General features: G+C 42.8%; 1 protein-coding gene across 4 annotated transcripts in view; it reads right to left on the bottom strand.

Annotated features, from left to right (window-relative positions):
- MAP6 (microtubule associated protein 6) overlaps positions 1-11,573 on the bottom strand; it is an 81,631-nt gene extending 70,058 nt beyond the window's left edge. For 2 of the 4 annotated variants that reach the window (XM_066588292.1, XM_066588293.1), the window contains exon 1: positions 10,275-11,573. In XM_066588292.1, the coding sequence (XP_066444389.1) occupies positions 10,275-11,038 (764 nt within the window). In that variant the 5' untranslated portion in view covers positions 11,039-11,573. Of the gene's footprint in view, positions 1-7,199; positions 8,312-10,274 lie in introns of those variants that run through there. The other 2 variants (XM_066588294.1, XM_066588295.1) reach the window with 1 other exon arrangement.
- Between the last annotated feature and the right edge of the window lie 7,309 nt (positions 11,574-18,882).

Genomic DNA, 18,882 nt, shown 5'->3' with positions numbered 1-18,882 from the left:
TCTGGCATGAGGGGGGCAGTGTGTCTGGTGTACAAGGCATTGTGAATGACTTGGGGTTCAGTAATTGACATATGGGGCATTTATGACATTGTGGATTTCATTGAGGTATTGTGGCTTGCACAAGGGACACTGGCTGTTGTGGGGACATCGTGGCTCAGATGGGGCACTTTGGCTGGCATAGAAGGCATTGTGAATGACTTGGGGTCAGTGGGATTGTCTTGGGTACATTGATGGCATTGTGTCTTTCAGTGAAGCATTATGGCTGGCATAAGGGATATTGTAGTTATTGCGATGCACTGGGGCTAATATGAGGGCATTGTGGTTTATATGGAAGGTACTGCAAATGATCTGTGGGCACTGCGTTGTCGTGGGCATGCTGACAACATTGTAGCTTTCATTGCGGTATTGTGGCTGGCATAAGGCAGATTTTGGCTGCAGTGGGGATATTGAGGCTGGCATGGAGGCAGTCTGTCTGGTATAGAAAATAATGATTGGGGGTCATGGCTGGCATAAGGGACATTTAGGGCATAAGGGACATTTAGGCTGTTGTGAGAGAACTGTGGCTAAAATGGTAGCATTGTAGCGGTCATGGAGGCATTGTGGCTGGCATGAAGGTATTGTGGCTGGCATACATAACATACAGTATCCTGGCCTCCAATAATTAACAATACAAGGCTACCAACACCCCTGGTTTTCGTCTTCTGAATATAAAAAAGGGGAATTTCACTGACAGCCAAAATATGGAAATTGGTGAGAAATTGCAAAAACTAAATATAGAAAATAGAACTCTTATACCCCCCCCCCCCCCCCCCCCCCCGCTCCTTTGGGTTTTGCAGTTCCTTCCCCCTGGAGTCGGTGTATGAATGGCGCGCTACAAATCAGCCCCAAGTGACGCGGTGGCAGCCATGATTGTGTTTTGCTTCACAGATTCGTGAAGCTCCGACTGTTCTGAACAGATGGCACAAAATTACATTTCAGATTTTTGCAAATGGATTTGTGATTCGTCTGCATGAAGATAAACGACTAAATGAACCCGACGGCTGATTGCGCTATTCAGTTGCTTCATTTGGCCGATGGGGGAAGGGGAGAAAACCTCATGGAAGGTACTGTTCTCATTACTGAGATCCAGCCAGTGGGGAGTCTTTAGGGCAATGCTCCCTGGGAAAAACTATGCAAAATTGCTCTTCTCCAGATGGAAGAAACAATTTACTCTAGTGCCACCTATAGGTGACTACCAGTAAGTCAATGACTACTCTGTACTGACTCTAATCTCTGGTTTTCTGATGACAGTTTAAGGGGGTTCTCTGGGGCTTTTGCTATTGATGACCTATCCTCAGTATAGACCATAATTGAAGGGCGGGGTCTGCCACTCCGGACCCCCACCGATCAGTTGATCCTCAGGCCTGCTGGCAGTGCAAAATACTGTGAGAGGAGAGCGGCCACCGCGGAAACAGGGAAAGAAGTGACATGCCGCGTCTTTGAACTCCACGCGGCATGTCAATTTCCGTGCGGCTTGGCTGCTGTCTGTAGATGACTCCGGGGGCCGCCATCTTTCTTGAGCTACATTTAACAGCATTTAGAGAGATGATTTACAGCAGCTTCATTGGTCATTCAACAATGGACAGGAAAGGGCTGGTTGACTTGTGGAGACTGTTCTAGGCATGCTCTATGACCTGTGTAAAGGTCATTGTGCAGGGAGGAGGAGGAGGTGAGCTGTGATATCAGTGGATCCTGTGTTACCCCCCCAGTGTAATCCTGCCTGTGATGTCAGTGAGATGACTGCTGCAAAGCTTCCTCTACAGAACAGGAGGTGACAGACTAGTGTTAGACTTTGTGTTCAGCGTGAAAAAAAAAAAAAAAAAAAAAAATGATTGTGACCAAAACTTAAAAATAAATTACCAAACATTCTTAAAAATCATGTTTAACACAAAAATGTGATTTATATAATAGGTCATTTTCTGATGACACATCCCCTTTAAAGGTTTGCACATTCACTTATAGGATATTCACCTATAGGTGACACTATGGAGGCAATTTTCTTGCTACTTCTGGAGACCTAATTTGCATATTTAAAGAAAACCTGCAGTTAGACTTCATATCAGGGTCAAACAGGAAAAAATGAGGATTAAAATGAGTTTCCAACTCTTATAATTATGTTTCTGCTGCCAAATACCAAAACCCTCCAGGCAAACTATAATATACTTACGTTTCAAATTTGGCGCCATTGCTTCGCCCCTTGTCATCCTCATAAGGTAATAATGTTTGTCCATGGACATGAGACTGCAGCAGCTGTTTGCTAACCAAAGTCCTCTCGCCCATACTGAAATCACTGTTGTATCAACACTATCGCCCCGCGGTGGCAAGATGTGACATCCACCCTTTTAGGGCACGTACTGTACCTTATAGTTGGAGCATTTAGCTACAGATGGACAGTAATTGTGGGGTCAGAACACCCAATTACTTGACGTTTCATCTTTCTTTGCCCCCTTTATTAGAATCTTAGTGTCGTACACTCAGAATCCGGCACCAGAGGTAGGGGGTCTCCTTAAACTTGGAGACGTCAATGGGGGACAGTCATTGGCATCACTCTGAATGCATTGCATACAGGTAAAGGGGAGTAAACAGCAATCAGAGACTTGTCTAACAATTAGGCATTGGTACGTTAAGCATTTATTATGGGAGTCTCCTGATATTAAAGGGGTTGTCAGGTAAACTAACTATCCCCTATCCACTCATTTGTGGGGGTCCGACCGCTTGAACGGAACTTGGTTGTGTCTGATGGTCCCATTGAAACAAATAGAGCTGCAGCATGCATGTGTGACCGCTGCTGCATTCATTCTGGAGTGCTCTTGACCCCTCTTTTTGGGATTGGAGGGGGTCCCGGCAGCCAGACCCCCACCAAGTAGTAATCTCTTATCCTGTGGATAGTGGCTATCTTAATTTTGTGGGACCACACCTGTAAATTGATCACAGTGGACCCTCAGTGATCATTTGTAACCTGGTAAGAAGTATTCTGTTTCCTTGCAGCACCTCCAGAGGGGAACTGAAGCATTACACAGTTTTCATTGAACTCAATGTAGTGTCTGTGGAAATTAGTGTAGTCCAGAAAAGAGGTTCGGAAACGCTATCTTTTCTCCTTAAGGAGAGCATCTAGATGGTGAGTGGGGAGACTCAAAAGGCCATTCATGCTCCTCTGGGTAATATGCAAATGAGGGAGATGGAATAATACCTCCACAGTGTCACCTACTCCCTAAGGAGAAAAGATAGCATTTCTGATCCCCATCCCAGGCCTCTCACTAGCAAAGCCAGACTCCTACTGTACACTGATGAAGGGCAAATACCCTGAAACAGCTGTCTGTACGTGGAGTCTGGCTTTGCTTTTAATTTCCAGTCATTGTTACAAGGCTTGTATAAAAAGTCTAACTTTGGCTTGAAGGAATGCTGCTGTCCAATAGGTGGCGCTGCAGAGGTATTATTCCATCTTCCTTATCTCAAGAAAAGAGAGGCATTCGTCATGGCTCAGCTTTAGCTAGCAGATGTGGGTCCACAACAGAGGCACTCCCCACTATCAAATCAGAATTGTTTAATAGGGGATTTGCAAATGGATTTCCTAAACCAGACAAAGCATTGCAAAAGTACCAACTACAACCCCCAATGAGGGACTGATTACTGTCATCTATCTTTTATCAATCTATCTCTCTCATATCTATCTCATATCTATCTATCTCATATCTATCTATCTCATATCTATCTATCTCCTATCTATCTATCTCCTATCTATCTATCTCTTATATCTATCTATCTCATATCTATCTCATATCTATCTATCTATCTATCTATCTATCTATCTCTTATCTCATATCTATCTCTTTATCTCTCTATCTATCTATCTATCTATCTATCTATCTCCTATCTCATATCTATCTATCTCATATCTATCTATCTATCTCATATCTATCTATCTATCTCATATCTATCTATCTTCTATCTATCTATCTATCTATCTATCTATCTATCTATCTCATATCTATCTCTTTATCTCATATCTCTCTCTCTCTCTCATATCTCTCTCATATCTATCTCTCTATCTCATATCTATCTCTCTATCTCATATCTATCTCTCTATCTCATATCTATCTCTCTATCTCATATCTATCTCTCTCATATCTATCTCTCTATCTCATATCTATCTCTCTCATATCTATCTCTCTATCTCATATCTATCTCTGTATCTCATATATCTATCTATCTATCTATCTCTCATATATCTCTCTCTCATATCTATCTATCTCATATCTATCTATCTATCTCTCTATCTATCTATCTATCTATCTATCTCTCTCTCATATCTATCTCTCTCTCTCATATCTATCTCTCTCTCTCATATCTATCTATCTCTCTCTCTCTCATATCTATCTCTCTCTCTCTCTCATATCTATCTATCTCTCTCTCTCATATCTCTCTCTCTCATATCTATCTATCTCTCTCTCTCATATCTCTCTCTCTCATATCTATCTATCTCTCTCTCTCATATCTCTCTCTCTCATATCTATCTCTCTCATATCTATCTCTCATATCTATCTCTCTCATACCTACCTCTTTATCTCTCTCTCTCATATCTATCTCTCTCTATCTCTCTCTCTCTCTCATATCTATCTATCTCATATCTATCTCTCTATCTCATATCTGTCTGTATCCACAAAATTTGTCTCTATCCGTCCATTTTTATTCTTCCCACAATTCTTCTTCCTGAACACTAACAAGAATTGGGCGTAGAATGAAAATTGCCGAGACGCGCGCGGATTGGTTGTTGCCACGGTAACTATCTTGGTGTAGTTTTCTCAGCGACATGACAACAGAGCTGAACCTCCATTAATCATTGTGTTTTGTTCTATTCACATATTCAGGTCCATTAATTGGATGTGTAATGATAATATGTGTGGCCGCGTCTGCCGCAGTTAAAGAGACAGCGCCACTAATATCATACAAAGCAGCGATGACATCACAACTCTATGACAATGTAACATTTCTGGGAATTTGAATAACATTGTATCTAAATGTTTATTTTATTGTCCCCAAATTCTATCCTGTGATGCTTTGCAGCAGGCGGAGCGTTCAGACTACCTCTATGGGATCTCTCTGTCCTCCGTCACTCCTGCGTGGGGGAGGGGTAGTTAGAACTGTTCTAGAAATAGTATACCGTAAGTCACAATGATGAAGGCTTCATGGCTCCTTAAGGGTGAGTCCACGGCTGAGCCACAAATTTCTACCTCATCTTTTCCCACGGATCTGCACACAGATTTTGCCTATTCGAAGGGGCGGATTCCACCATTTGAACTTACCATAAGAGAGTTAAAGAGGTTATACCAAGATTACAGATTATCTGCTGTCCACAGGATGATGATCGGTGGGAATGTCATCGTTGAGACCCCCGATGATGTCTGAGAACCACCTCTGACTGTCACTGCTGGGGTCACTGCACCCCCCACATTGAACAGAGCGCTGGCCGAGCATACATGGCTGGCACTTCATTTATTTCCATGGGGCTGACAGAAATACCCTTTTTTGCCGCTCAGGTATCATAGGCCCATTAATGGTGAATGGAGTGTTAGTCCACTTACAGGACCAGAGTTCCATTCATCCTCCTCCTCAATGTGGGGGGTGCAGCGACCCTGCAGTGAGGAGGACCGGGAACACAGGACCTCTGTTCTCGAGATCTGCGGGGGGCTCAGTAGCGGACGGCAAGTTTTCCCTTAGTCACCCTGTAATCGTGATACAACCCCTTTAAATCCGCACCTCAACCTGCCTTCAAGTCATGTGGATTTTGCCAAAATTTTGACATGAATCTGCGTCAAAATCTGAAGTGGCTTTTCTGATGCTAAAATTACGTTTTTTGTGGACTTACCCTAAGGTGGGTGTCTATGGAGGCAAAATACTTACCCGGACCTGTGGTGTTGTAACCTCTTCCTCCCACCTGGTTCCAAGACTGTCTGTTCGCCTACCTTAATGGCTAAGCCAGTCCCCTCCTCTGTATCGGCTGTAACAGAGAAAGCTGCTGGCTTAATTATTAAGATGAGCCGAAAAGCCAACGCCTGCGATAACAAGACGGACACAGAAAGGGCCGCACTACAGGACCCGGCGTCGGAACCCAGTGGGAAATGGAGGTTTTACCACCACAGGTCTGGATGGGGATTTTACAACCCCTTTAATATCAAAATTGAGGAGTATCTATGCTGTGCCCCCCGTCATGCAGAATCCCCGTTGCTGCAGAACATTTAACACCTATGACGCCAGGGTTACTGTATAATGCGGTCATGTGACAAAGTCTGAAATCTTGCCTCATGACTAAACCCCTGGTAGACTCCAGTCTCCTTGAGTCACATGACCACAGTAGATGACATCTCTAGGGATGACGTAACCCATCATTCTCTGCAAGGGGGAACGGAGGAGGATTTACAATAGAGCTGCGAGTGAGGGTTTTTCCTTTATACATATATCACAATTAATACTTTTGATCAAAAATAAATCTTACATTTTTATAAAACCTCTTTAAGTAACATCTCAGATATATAATGTTGAGTCTGTAGGACTCCCTAATGAATAATCACAATGGGAAACTCCAGTTGCTAACAGCATTATCCGTTAGTTAAAAGTATCATGAAAAAAAAAATCTATATTTTTGATAAGTAAAAGAAAAAAATATCATGTAATTTTTTAAAAATTTTCACATAAAAAAAAATACAAAACTACCACAGAAAACAGAAGCTGATAATAGACATTGACATCTGTATCGAGAATAAACCAGTACCACCAACAATGACCAAGCTGTGCTATTATGTCTGGGATTTAATGCCGAATCTGTGCCGGAGGCTCCAAGTGGAGCCTCCGGCACAGATGTGAACTTGGTCTTAGATGTAGCTTACTATTAAAACACTCCACATTTACCCATGTTTATCCAGAAGAAGGAAAGAAAAATCTCTGTTAGGCACAGACCGGTTTGCCCCAAAAAGGGGGAAAAAATGATTCCTGAGTGAACACATCCCTATTATATCATCAAACAGCTGACCATTTCCCATGAGGGGCAGTGCAGATATTCCATAATTCTCTATTTTCTGCATGATCTCTCAAAGAAGATCAATCCCATCACAGCAAAATATCATAATGTTGAATCCATCTTATAAGAAGAACCTTATTCTGACCTGTATGAGGATCTTGCTCCACAGCCCTCGATTCCTTGACTTTGAAGCATATTTGCTGCCTCCTTGGATACTGGATTGGCACTGGTTAACTTTTCTCGCTGCTGGATCACTTTACTTTCCTCCACTACCGATACCAAAATCTCAGGGGTTACATTATATGCGATGGCTACCCTTCCGGCGATATCAGCATCGATTATCCTCTTCTCTACAGGTGGTAAGATAGAACCCATTAAATCTTTCTTCTTTCTGTCCTCAACAGGAGGGATGTAAACCGGACCTTGGATAGGTTTCGGAATCCAAGGATGGTCATCTTGGCGTGGGATTGGCCATGACCTATAATCTTTCTTGTATTGGGTCTCTCTTTCTAGAGGAGCCTCAGAGGGCAGGTATTCACTCCTTGGTTTGCAGCTTTGCTCAGGGGTTGACTTCCAGGGTTTGAAATCTTGCCTCATGACTGAACCCCTGGTAGATTCCAGTCTCCTTGAGTAGTCCCTGGATGACCTAGACTGGCCTCCATAGTATGAATCTGCCAGCGGTGGCTGAGTTTCTATGGCAGCAGAGCCAGGGCGTGGTTGCTGGCTTAGATTAGCTCCTTCTGTCACTTCGGAATATTTTGAAAACATTAAGGGGACTGCAATGTCCCCCTTGTCTTGTTTATTGCCAAAACGAGCAATGCAACATGCTCGGGTAACACAAGGCCATGCCATTTTTGACAACCTTAAGGGTTCCTATGGTCTAGTTGATGAGTTGCTTCGTCTTTTTCCCAATTATTGCTTCTTAGCTGGAGAAATGATAGATATGTCTATTCTGCTGGTGACCAAACGAGGAAGCCAAAATTCACTGGAAAAAAAAAATTCTTGTCCTGTAGATCCCTCCCAAGTGCAAACTGAAATTTTTTTCCTTCCTACTAAATGGCTTCCATGGATCTACGAGGCTCTATGGCTGAATTGCAAGTGGATGATGTAAGGGGACGTCTCATGCCTCTTCTCTTTGATTATAAATTTGGGTTTTGCATCCAGTGACCTCCAGCCATAGACAGAAAAAGAAATCCGGCACACATCTCTAAAAGGAAGGACCCCACCCACCTTGCTCTCTGCATCCCCAGATGCCAAGGAAAAAAAAAGAGTGAAAAGAGAGGGGGAGGAGAACTTAATGCTGGCAAAAGATCTCCACTATGCAGTACCTAAAATGCATTATCAAAGAAGGCTGAGGGAGGAAGAGAGGGAGGGAGTTCAGTGCATTTAACCCTCAATGGCCAGGTACACCACAACTGGCACATGCACCAATCACTGGAAGGCTGAAGACTGCAAGAGCCGCATCTCTGGTGTGGAGGGCGCAGCACTTGTTTTTCAAGTCGATTCAATGATTACAACTGTATCTACCATTGCATTGCCAATGCCAACCCTGTCACAAATTGCACCCCTTTAAAAAAAACTGCAAAACCCAAGTCCATATCTAACGCCAACACACATCTATGTACGTGTTTTAGCAGAAAATCTAATCATCTCCTCTGCAATACTCCTCACAACCAGTTGGGTCGATTTCAGCACCAGAGTCTGCGGACAGTGCCCATCGCATCTCTATGATATTACAAACATACAGTCAGCCCTATATCTCTCAGCTTCTAAACTCGTTACATTTTTGCCCTTTTCATTGAAATCTAAATTGTCACATTCTAAAATCCAATCCAATATAATACTCATTTATCATCGATTCACACAAGAGCGGCTGATCTAAAGCCGAGCAACATTTTACTTCATTTTCATTGTGCATTTAGTTGCATTCAATCTTTGTTATTTGACTTTTTTTTTGCAAATCACAATTAAAAAATACTCTATTTTTTTTATTTGAGATCTCCATTTAAAGCAATATTCAAAGCCTGATTCTAGAATGAATGGTCATATTTAGCTGCTGCGATTTTTAAATGTGCAAAATTGCAAACAAATTGGATAAATCCAAATGAATTGTCTATTATGCAAGTATTTGGGGTTCTGTGTTGACAATGAGCAGCTGATTTTATCGTTTTCCATGTTGCATAATCCTGAAGGCTGATTGGTTGCTAGGCGGTTGTCATGATGTTTACAATGCATTCGGAAATATTCCCTAGTGGGTAGATGGATCAGAAAAAGGCTTTTTTCCCTGTTTTATAGCTCTATTACGGGGGGGGGGGGGGGGGTGATTATAGAGAAGGTTTAATTCAATATTTTGTGCAACTAAAACAAGGTAATATTAATAGATTAAGAAAGATCAAAGAAATAAATAACAGAAATAACAAAATAATAATGATAAAGAGTAAGATAAAAAATGTTATAAAGACAATAAAATAATTAAGAGTTATCAAAGTAAAGATGGTAAAGCAATAAAAAAGGTTAAATAAAAAAAACTAATAAACATGAATGAAATGATGATGAGATATTACAGCAGGAAATAGTCAATTAAAAACATAAATGCTAAAATATTAATATATTTTTTTAGCAGAACACTTCTGGAAAGTTCCAATGATATAAAGAGATAGTAATTATCTCATAGCTCTGACATCACGATGTTCTCTGAGAAAACCATAACGATGAAGCATTTATCTAAGACCTAATTGCAGCGCTGAGATCTCCCAGGTGAGATAATAACTCAGGTCTGTACGAAAAAGATCAGTAAATTGAGAGATTCAAAATAAAATCTCCAGATTTTTTTAAAAATTGGGCCCAGATGTGTTTTGCAGATCTGGAATAAATAAGAGGCTAATTAATAATTAATTGCTATTGTGCCTTACTAAATAAAATGGCCCTTAAGTTTTTCATGGAAAAAAATATAGAAAAATGTTAAAAGAAAAAACTGAATAATTTAATTTTATTCAAAAATTTTTATTCAAAAATTGCTTCCACAAGTGAGATTAGGCAGAGTCCACACCAAGCAGATGTTTACATTTACTAGCTTGACTTTACTAGCTTTTCTCTGATTGGTTCATAGGGGTTCAGAGTAATAATTTGGGTCGTGATATTTAGAGGACTTTAAATGACAGGTGTTTATGGCCCTGAGAAACAAAAAGTTGAGTTTGGTGACACACAGAATTTTGCTGACCTGTATGAGCTGCTCACTCCTCCTTCCTCTTTGATCTGTCTGTTGAGCATATCAGCTGCATCTCTTGGCCTCATGCCTTCCATGGACCATCTTGAAGATGGAGATTTCTCCCTGTTTCGTTTTTCTGGAATATCTTTATGAGTAGCCTGTATATCAGCCACACTACTAAAGGTAACAGATGCCTTGACTTTGGGAATCACTAATTCTGTTGGCTCCACCTTAGGTGGTTCCTCTGCCCTTTTCTCCGGTAAGGCTACTGGTGTTTTCTTCATTTTGGCAGCACTTGAGGCTGTTGGGGCAGTGAGGCCTGCTGAGGGCTTTGGAATCCAAGGATGGTCCCCACGACGAGGTATGGGCCAAGCTTTGAAATCTTTCTGGTACTGTGTCTCTTTTTGAAAAGGAGCTTCAGATGGTTGGTACTCACACTTGGGTTTGCAGCTAGCCTCTGGTTTTACATTCCAGGGCTTATAATCCTGACGCATGACCGAACCTGATGGCTCCTTGCTATGCCCAGGCCCAGTTTGGTGGGACAAGTCTCTGGTAGACCCAGCACCATGATCTGCCTCTACATGGGCAGGCTGTGCCTCAATGGCAGAGGAAATAGGACGGGCTTGCGGCTGTTGAAGGTAAGCATGATGTTGCTGACCTGCTTCGGTGACCTCGGAATACTTGGTGAAGACCAAAGGAACTGCAATGTCACCCTTATCCAGCTGATTCCAGAAACGGGCTATACAGCACGCCCTGGTAATACAGGGCCATGCCATAGTCTCCCCCCTAACAGTAGTGGGAAGCCTCTTACAAACTAGAACAAGGTATTGCTACAATAAGGACACTGGGCTCTCCCCTCCACCCACCTTGCAAGACGTAGAAAATAGTAACAGTTTTGTCAAGTGCAATCCTGATGATCTCCTTCTTGAAGACAAGAGTAGACAGTGTTATTCTCACCAGATGTGACAACTCCCAGAGAAATGTTTTTGGGGTGCTTTTCTAAGTCATGATGCAATTAAATCTCTTCCGGTGATTGCCCTTTCTCCGCCTTTCCCTTGTCGTGTTGTCACTATGAGTCCCCCTCTGCAAGACAAGCACTGGAATATGAGGATCAGGGACCTCCTTCCTTCTGCTCAATCATGGAACACTTCTTGCAGGAGTCTCTATGGCATGATGATGCAGGAGCTCGAGTCAATCCTGGTGGACATCCTTCCACACCCACAACCAGTGTGTGTGGTGTTTCCTTTGCAATCCTGGCAGTGAAACCCTGCCACAACCAGAAAGCAAGATCTCTGCAGGAAGTGGTCCCACCCACCCTGGTATCTGCATCCCAAATGCTGCTGCTGATGATGAGGTGGGGGTTAGAGGAGGAGAGATGCTGGGAGAGAGATGGCTCCTCCGTCAGCACGCAAGGCAACGCAACGTCTCAAATGAATGGAGAGGAGGCAGCTTGTTACTGCAGCTTGTTAACTCTTCATTGTCCGGATTGGGGTCAGGCAGGGAGCAGATGGGTTTAATTACCCCATTGTCACTTTCCACTTAGCAGAAGCTTTCCGATGGGTTACACTTCGGATGAAGGAGCCATCATGTGAATTATTTATGGTTCAAGCTTCATTGTCTCCAATGGCAGCGATACATCAAAGTCATAGACAATCAAATAGTGACATCAAATATTTATTCTCACCGTCGGCCCTCGTCCGTGAAGAAGTGGATTTCCATTTATCATGCAAATAAGATTTTTTAACACAAAGAACTGAGATTCCTTTTTTTTAAATAAATTGGAGCAATTTTCATTTACTTTTCTAACTGATTTTCCAAAATGATGAATGTTTTTGCAGAGTTTGGCTCGGGCCATTTTTTAGGAAAGGATATTATTGGAATTTTTTAACCAACTTTACAAATTTTGGGGCAGAAGAAGAAAATACAAATTGTGGAGGATGTATCAAAAACTGCCTAGGGGGAATAGTTGCAACCAATCAGATTTCAGCTTTCATTAGGTTTACTTTCCACTTGGACTAGTTTAGATAAATGTCCCCCATAGTGTTTTTCGGGAAAAACAAGGAAAGCGAGAGCATCCGCTGAAAAAAAAATTGGAAAAGTAGTCTCAGCACGACTTACTGCCATAGAAGAAGTCAACAACTCTGACCTCCTATACTAAGATTATAGGTTTGTTCTGCAGGGAAAGATATCTAACAGAGCCGGACTAATACTGTCTACCTGGTTTTAACCCTTTCCAATCCACTGTCTGACGTCTGAAGACATTATGATTTAAGGCTGTACAGCTCCGATGTTGGAAGACATCCGTCGGGGTTCTCTTACTGTATATTGCCAGCCTCTCTACTGTCGGAGCCTATCCAATGTGTCACCTCATGCAGTACTGGCTTTAGCCAGCAGATAGCGCTGTTGTATAACGGCAGAAAAAGAGTAACCCCCTAGGAAAACTAAGATACAAATTGGAGTGGAAAGGGTTAATACTTGCAAATATGCGTATTTACACGCTGACTGACCTCTTGATTAGAGCCCTTCATCTAGTAGCGCGTTGGACCTCCTCTGGCCTTCAGAATCACAGCAGTTCATCGTGGTGTAGATCCCACTAAGTGATCGCACCATTCTCGGTATATCCTCCACACCATCACATGATAAATCCCCGCTGTTGGCAGCGAGGCCCGGCTAGTCCAGCACCGATGCCCGGGCCTCATTTGAAGTCGCTCCGATCGCTGGATTTTCCCATCTGATGTGGATTCACAATTAGGCCTTGTTCACATGAGGTCTGTTTTTGCGCAGTATAGGCGTGTAAAAAGATCGCGGCCATACTGCACTAAAGATGGCGGGAACGGGTGAATTCCAGCCTTTTTTAATTAGCCTGTTCACACGATCGGGTGCGTGCTTTCCAACTCCCATAGGAGTCTATGGAAAGCATGTTCCAAAGCTAGGTCAGGTCCTATCTTTTCTCGCCCCACAGACCTTAGATGCGAGCTTTGCAGTCGCATGTCCTATATTTGATTGGTGCGAGTATTTAGTGCGCTTTGATAGGAAACCATTGGTTCTTATAGAGGCGCTCTTTTCACACGCCTCTAATGCGCAAAAACAGCGCTCATGTGAACGAGGCCTTAAACTGACCACCGAAAACTGGTTACGTGATTTAATGCCGCACTCCAGGGTCACGGGGATAATTTCCATAGAGCGAAGCGCCAATCCTGAGAGGGTTGCGGTCATTCAGTGTATGTGAATAGTAATGCTGATAATTCTAATATACTTTGTCTTTCAATCTAATGCAGACCGGGCATTAAAGATCATTGGCCCATCGCCATCCCCTATAGCTATGATACACCTAATAGATTGTATATGGGGAGCACATACCACTTATCATTGCCCTAATATATGAGAGCTCAGTCCATGGTCTACATGAAAGGGGTACAAATACTTCAGGTGCGCAAAAGTTAAATAAATGCTTACTTCCCCTTTAAGTAAAATGAATAATGCTGTAAAATCATGGCCTTACTGCAATTTATACGCAATCTCTATGGAGATAAGAATCACACGACAATCTCAAGATTTCCAATATCCGAGTTCTTGCAATCATCACAGGTTGCCTGCAAAAGAACTGCAGTACTTTCAATGGGAAATGGAAGCCGACGCCGAATCCCTGCGCAACCGAAGACCCAACTAGAGTTCTCACCTCCGGGTTGTTGGTTCTCAGTAGAGAGCAACAAAATTTTGATGAGTCCCCTCCTTTAGGTTTATTTACATGGGCAAGCGTAATATTAGTCTAAGGGCTCCTTCACACTGGTGAGCGCGATATCGCCGTGAGAAAATCGCGTCCATATCACATATGTGCTCATGTGATGTCTGAGCGACAGCGATGCTATTTGCGATTTTCTTGCACTATAGATGAAAACAGGAGTTGCTAATATTGAAAACACATCGCACAACCATTGCAAGTTCATGCGTTCTGATGCGATAAAGCAGAGGCTCCATAGAGAAACATGGCGAGAAAAAAATTGCAAAATGCAGAGATAGGGCATGCAGCGATTTCCAAATCGCAGGACAGGAAATATCGCAAATAGGAATGAAGATATTGAAAATCATGGATTTCATAACTTTGTGTTTTCTCACTCTCTTGCATCGCGCCAAATTTGCACAATTTTCTCGCAAGTGTGAAGATTTAAATGGGTACCATGACAATGCACTCGCATGCGAGATTGACGTTCGGATGAAACCGGCTGTAGGGGGATTTGAATGGGAAATCTTCGCACAGAATTTCCATTCGCTGTGATGTGGATGAGCCTCACGTGAAAAGAACCCATTGTGTCTTCACAGGAGGGATTTATCTCTCGGACCGAAGGTCCAAGATAGAGGAGTTGCTGCATGTCCTATTTCATGCGAGTGTCGCACGAGGATAATGCATGCACTTGTGCGGTCTCACGCACATCACATAGTACGCAGACTGGGTGTTCATATGCTGTGCGATGCAAGTTGCGCCCGAGAATCTTGAGCGCAGCTTGCTATTGGACATGTAAATACTATCGGAAGTTGTGCCCAAGCGTTATCTTTTTGTGAAAATCGCAAGTACATAATTGGGATGCGATACGTTTTTTATGCCAAAATGCATCACAATCGCAGTTACCTACAGAGCGATGCGGGTCGGATTCTCTCGGACCTCCTTGGCATTCACCCATGCAAATAGAACCTTCTAGTCTGAATGTCTAATCAGTCTGATAGCAATGGTGGAGGACTGAGGAATCAGTTCTACCATCTGTCGGTGCCGCTGTCCAGCATCAGTGGTGCTGAAATATCTATACTGCACTACATATAGGGAAGGCGAAGATCATAGAGCCAGTCAGCTGGAATATCGATACTGCACTACATATGGGGAAGGCGAACATCACAGAGCCAATCAGCTGGAATATCGATACTGCACTACATATAGGGATGGCGAAGATCATAGAGCCAATCAGCTGAAATATCGATACTGCACTCCATATAGGGAAGGCGAAGATCATAGAGCCAATCAGCTGGAATATCTATACTGTACTACATATGGGGAAGGCGAAGATCATAGAGCCAATCAGCTGGAATATCTATACTGTACTACATATAGGGATGGCGAACATCATAGAGCCAGTCAGCTGGAATATCGATACTGCACTACATATAGGGATGGCGAAGATCATAGAGCCAATCAGCTGAAATATCGATACTGCACTCCATATAGGGAAGGCGAAGATCATAGAGCCAATCAGCTGGAATATCTATACTGCACTACATATAGGGAAGGCGAAGATCATAGAGCCAATCAGCTGAAATATCTATACTGCACTACATATAGGGAGGGTGAAGATCATAGAGCCAATCAGCTGGAATATCTATACTGCACTACATATAGGGAAGGCGAAGATCATAGAGCCAATCAGCTGAAATATCTATACTGCACTACATATAGGGAAGGCGAAGATCATAGAGCCAGTCAGCTGGAATATCGATCCTGCACTACATATAGGGAAGGCGAAGATCATAGAGCCAGTCAGCTGAAATATCGATACTGCACTACATATAGGGAAGGCAAAGATCATAGAGCCAATCAGCTGGAATATCTATACTGCACTACATATAGGGAAGGCGAAGATCATAGAGCCAATCAGCTGGAATATCGATACTGCACTACATATAGGGATGGCGAAGATCATAGAGCCAATCAGCTGAAATATCGATACTGCACTCCATATAGGGAAGGCGAAGATCATAGAGCCAATCAGCTGGAATATCTATACTGTACTACATATAGGGATGGCGAACATCATAGAGCCAGTCAGCTGGAATATCGATACTGCACTACATATAGGGATGGCGAAGATCATAGAGCCAATCAGCTGAAATATCGATACTGCACTCCATATAGGGAAGGCGAAGATCATAGAGCCAATCAGCTGGAATATCTATACTGCACTACATATAGGGAAGGCGAAGATCATAGAGCCAATCAGCTGAAATATCTATACTGCACTACATATAGGGAGGGTGAAGATCATAGAGCCAATCAGCTGGAATATCTATACTGCACTACATATAGGGAAGGCGAAGATCATAGAGCCAGTCAGCTGGAATATCGATACTGCACTACATATGGGGAAGGCGAAGATCATAGAGCCAATCAGCTGAAATATCTATACTGCACTACATATAGGGAAGGCGAAGATCATAGAGCCAGTCAGCTGGAATATCGATCCTGCACTACATATAGGGAAGGCGAAGATCATAGAGCCAGTCAGCTGAAATATCGATACTGCACTACATATAGGGAAGGCAAAGATCATAGAGCCAATCAGCTGGAATATCTATACTGCACTACATATAGGGAAGGCGAAGATCATAGAGCCAATCAGCTGGAATATCTATACTGCACTACATATGGGGAAGGCGAAGATCATAGAGCCAATCAGCTGGAATATCTATACTGTACTACATATAGGGATGGCGAAGATCACAGAGCCAGTCAGCTGGAATATCTATACTGCACTACATATGGGGATGGCGAACATCACAGAGCCAATCAGCTGGAATATCTATACTGCACTACATATGGGGATGGCGAAGATCACAGAGCCAATCAGCTGGAATATCTATACTGCACTACATATGGGGATGGCGAAGATCATAGAGCCAATCAGCTGGAATATCTATACTGCACTACATATAGGGAAGGCGAACATCACAGAGCCAATCAGCTGGAATATCTATACTGCACTACATATAGGGATGGCGAACATCACAGAGCCAATCAGCTGGAATATCTATACTGCACTACATATAGGGATGGCGAACATCACAGAGCCAATCAGCTGGAATATCTATACTGCACTACATATAGGGAAGGCGAAGATCACAGAGCCAATCAGCTGGAATATCTATACTGCACTACATATAGGGAAGGCGAAGATCATAGAGCCAATCAGCTGGAATATCTATACTGCACTACATATAGGGAAGGCGAAGATCATAGAGCCAATCAGCTGGAATATCTATACTGCACTACATATAGGGAAGGCGAAGATCATAGAGCCAATCAGCTGAAATATCGATACTGCACTCCATATAGGGAAGGCGAAGATCATAGAGCCAATCAGCTGGAATATCTATACTGTACTACATATGGGGAAGGCGAAGATCATAGAGCCAATCAGCTGGAATATCTATACTGTACTACATATAGGGATGGCGAACATCATAGAGCCAGTCAGCTGGAATATCGATACTGCACTACATATAGGGATGGCGAAGATCATAGAGCCAATCAGCTGAAATATCGATACTGCACTCCATATAGGGAAGGCGAAGATCATAGAGCCAATCAGCTGGAATATCTATACTGCACTACATATAGGGAAGGCGAAGATCATAGAGCCAATCAGCTGAAATATCTATACTGCACTACATATAGGGAGGGTGAAGATCATAGAGCCAATCAGCTGGAATATCTATACTGCACTACATATAGGGAAGGCGAAGATCATAGAGCCAATCAGCTGAAATATCTATACTGCACTACATATAGGGAAGGCGAAGATCATAGAGCCAGTCAGCTGGAATATCGATCCTGCACTACATATAGGGAAGGCGAAGATCATAGAGCCAGTCAGCTGAAATATCGATACTGCACTACATATAGGGAAGGCAAAGATCATAGAGCCAATCAGCTGGAATATCTATACTGCACTACATATAGGGAAGGCGAAGATCATAGAGCCAATCAGCTGGAATATCGATACTGCACTACATATAGGGATGGCGAAGATCATAGAGCCAATCAGCTGAAATATCGATACTGCACTCCATATAGGGAAGGCGAAGATCATAGAGCCAATCAGCTGGAATATCTATACTGTACTACATATAGGGATGGCGAACATCATAGAGCCAGTCAGCTGGAATATCGATACTGCACTACATATAGGGATGGCGAAGATCATAGAGCCAATCAGCTGAAATATCGATACTGCACTCCATATAGGGAAGGCGAAGATCATAGAGCCAATCAGCTGGAATATCTATACTGCACTACATATAGGGAAGGCGAAGATCATAGAGCCAATCAGCTGAAATATCTATACTGCACTACATATAGGGAGGGTGAAGATCATAGAGCCAATCAGCTGGAATATCTATACTGCACTACATATAGGGAAGGCGAAGATCATAGAGCCAGTCAGCTGGAATATCGATACTGCACTACATATGGGGAAGGCGAAGATCATAGAGCCAATCAGCTGAAATATCTATACTGCACTACATATAGGGAAGGCGAAGATCATAGAGCCAGTCAGCTGGAATATCGATCCTGCACTACATATAGGGAAGGCGAAGATCATAGAGCCAGTCAGCTGAAATATCGATACTGCACTACATATAGGGAAGGCAAAGATCATAGAGCCAATCAGCTGGAATATCTATACTGCACTACATATAGGGAAGGCGAAGATCATAGAGCCAATCAGCTGGAATATCTATACTGCACTACATATGGGGAAGGCGAAGATCATAGAGCCAATCAGCTGGAATATCTATACTGTACTACATATAGGGATGGCGAAGATCACAGAGCCAGTCAGCTGGAATATCTATA

This window comes from Eleutherodactylus coqui, chromosome 1 (genome assembly GCF_035609145.1).
Source record: "Eleutherodactylus coqui strain aEleCoq1 chromosome 1, aEleCoq1.hap1, whole genome shotgun sequence".
Classification (NCBI taxonomy): domain Eukaryota; kingdom Metazoa; phylum Chordata; class Amphibia; order Anura; family Eleutherodactylidae; genus Eleutherodactylus; species Eleutherodactylus coqui.
Note: the sequence above shows the minus strand (reverse complement) of the source record. Positions and strands in the feature narration are given on the sequence as shown.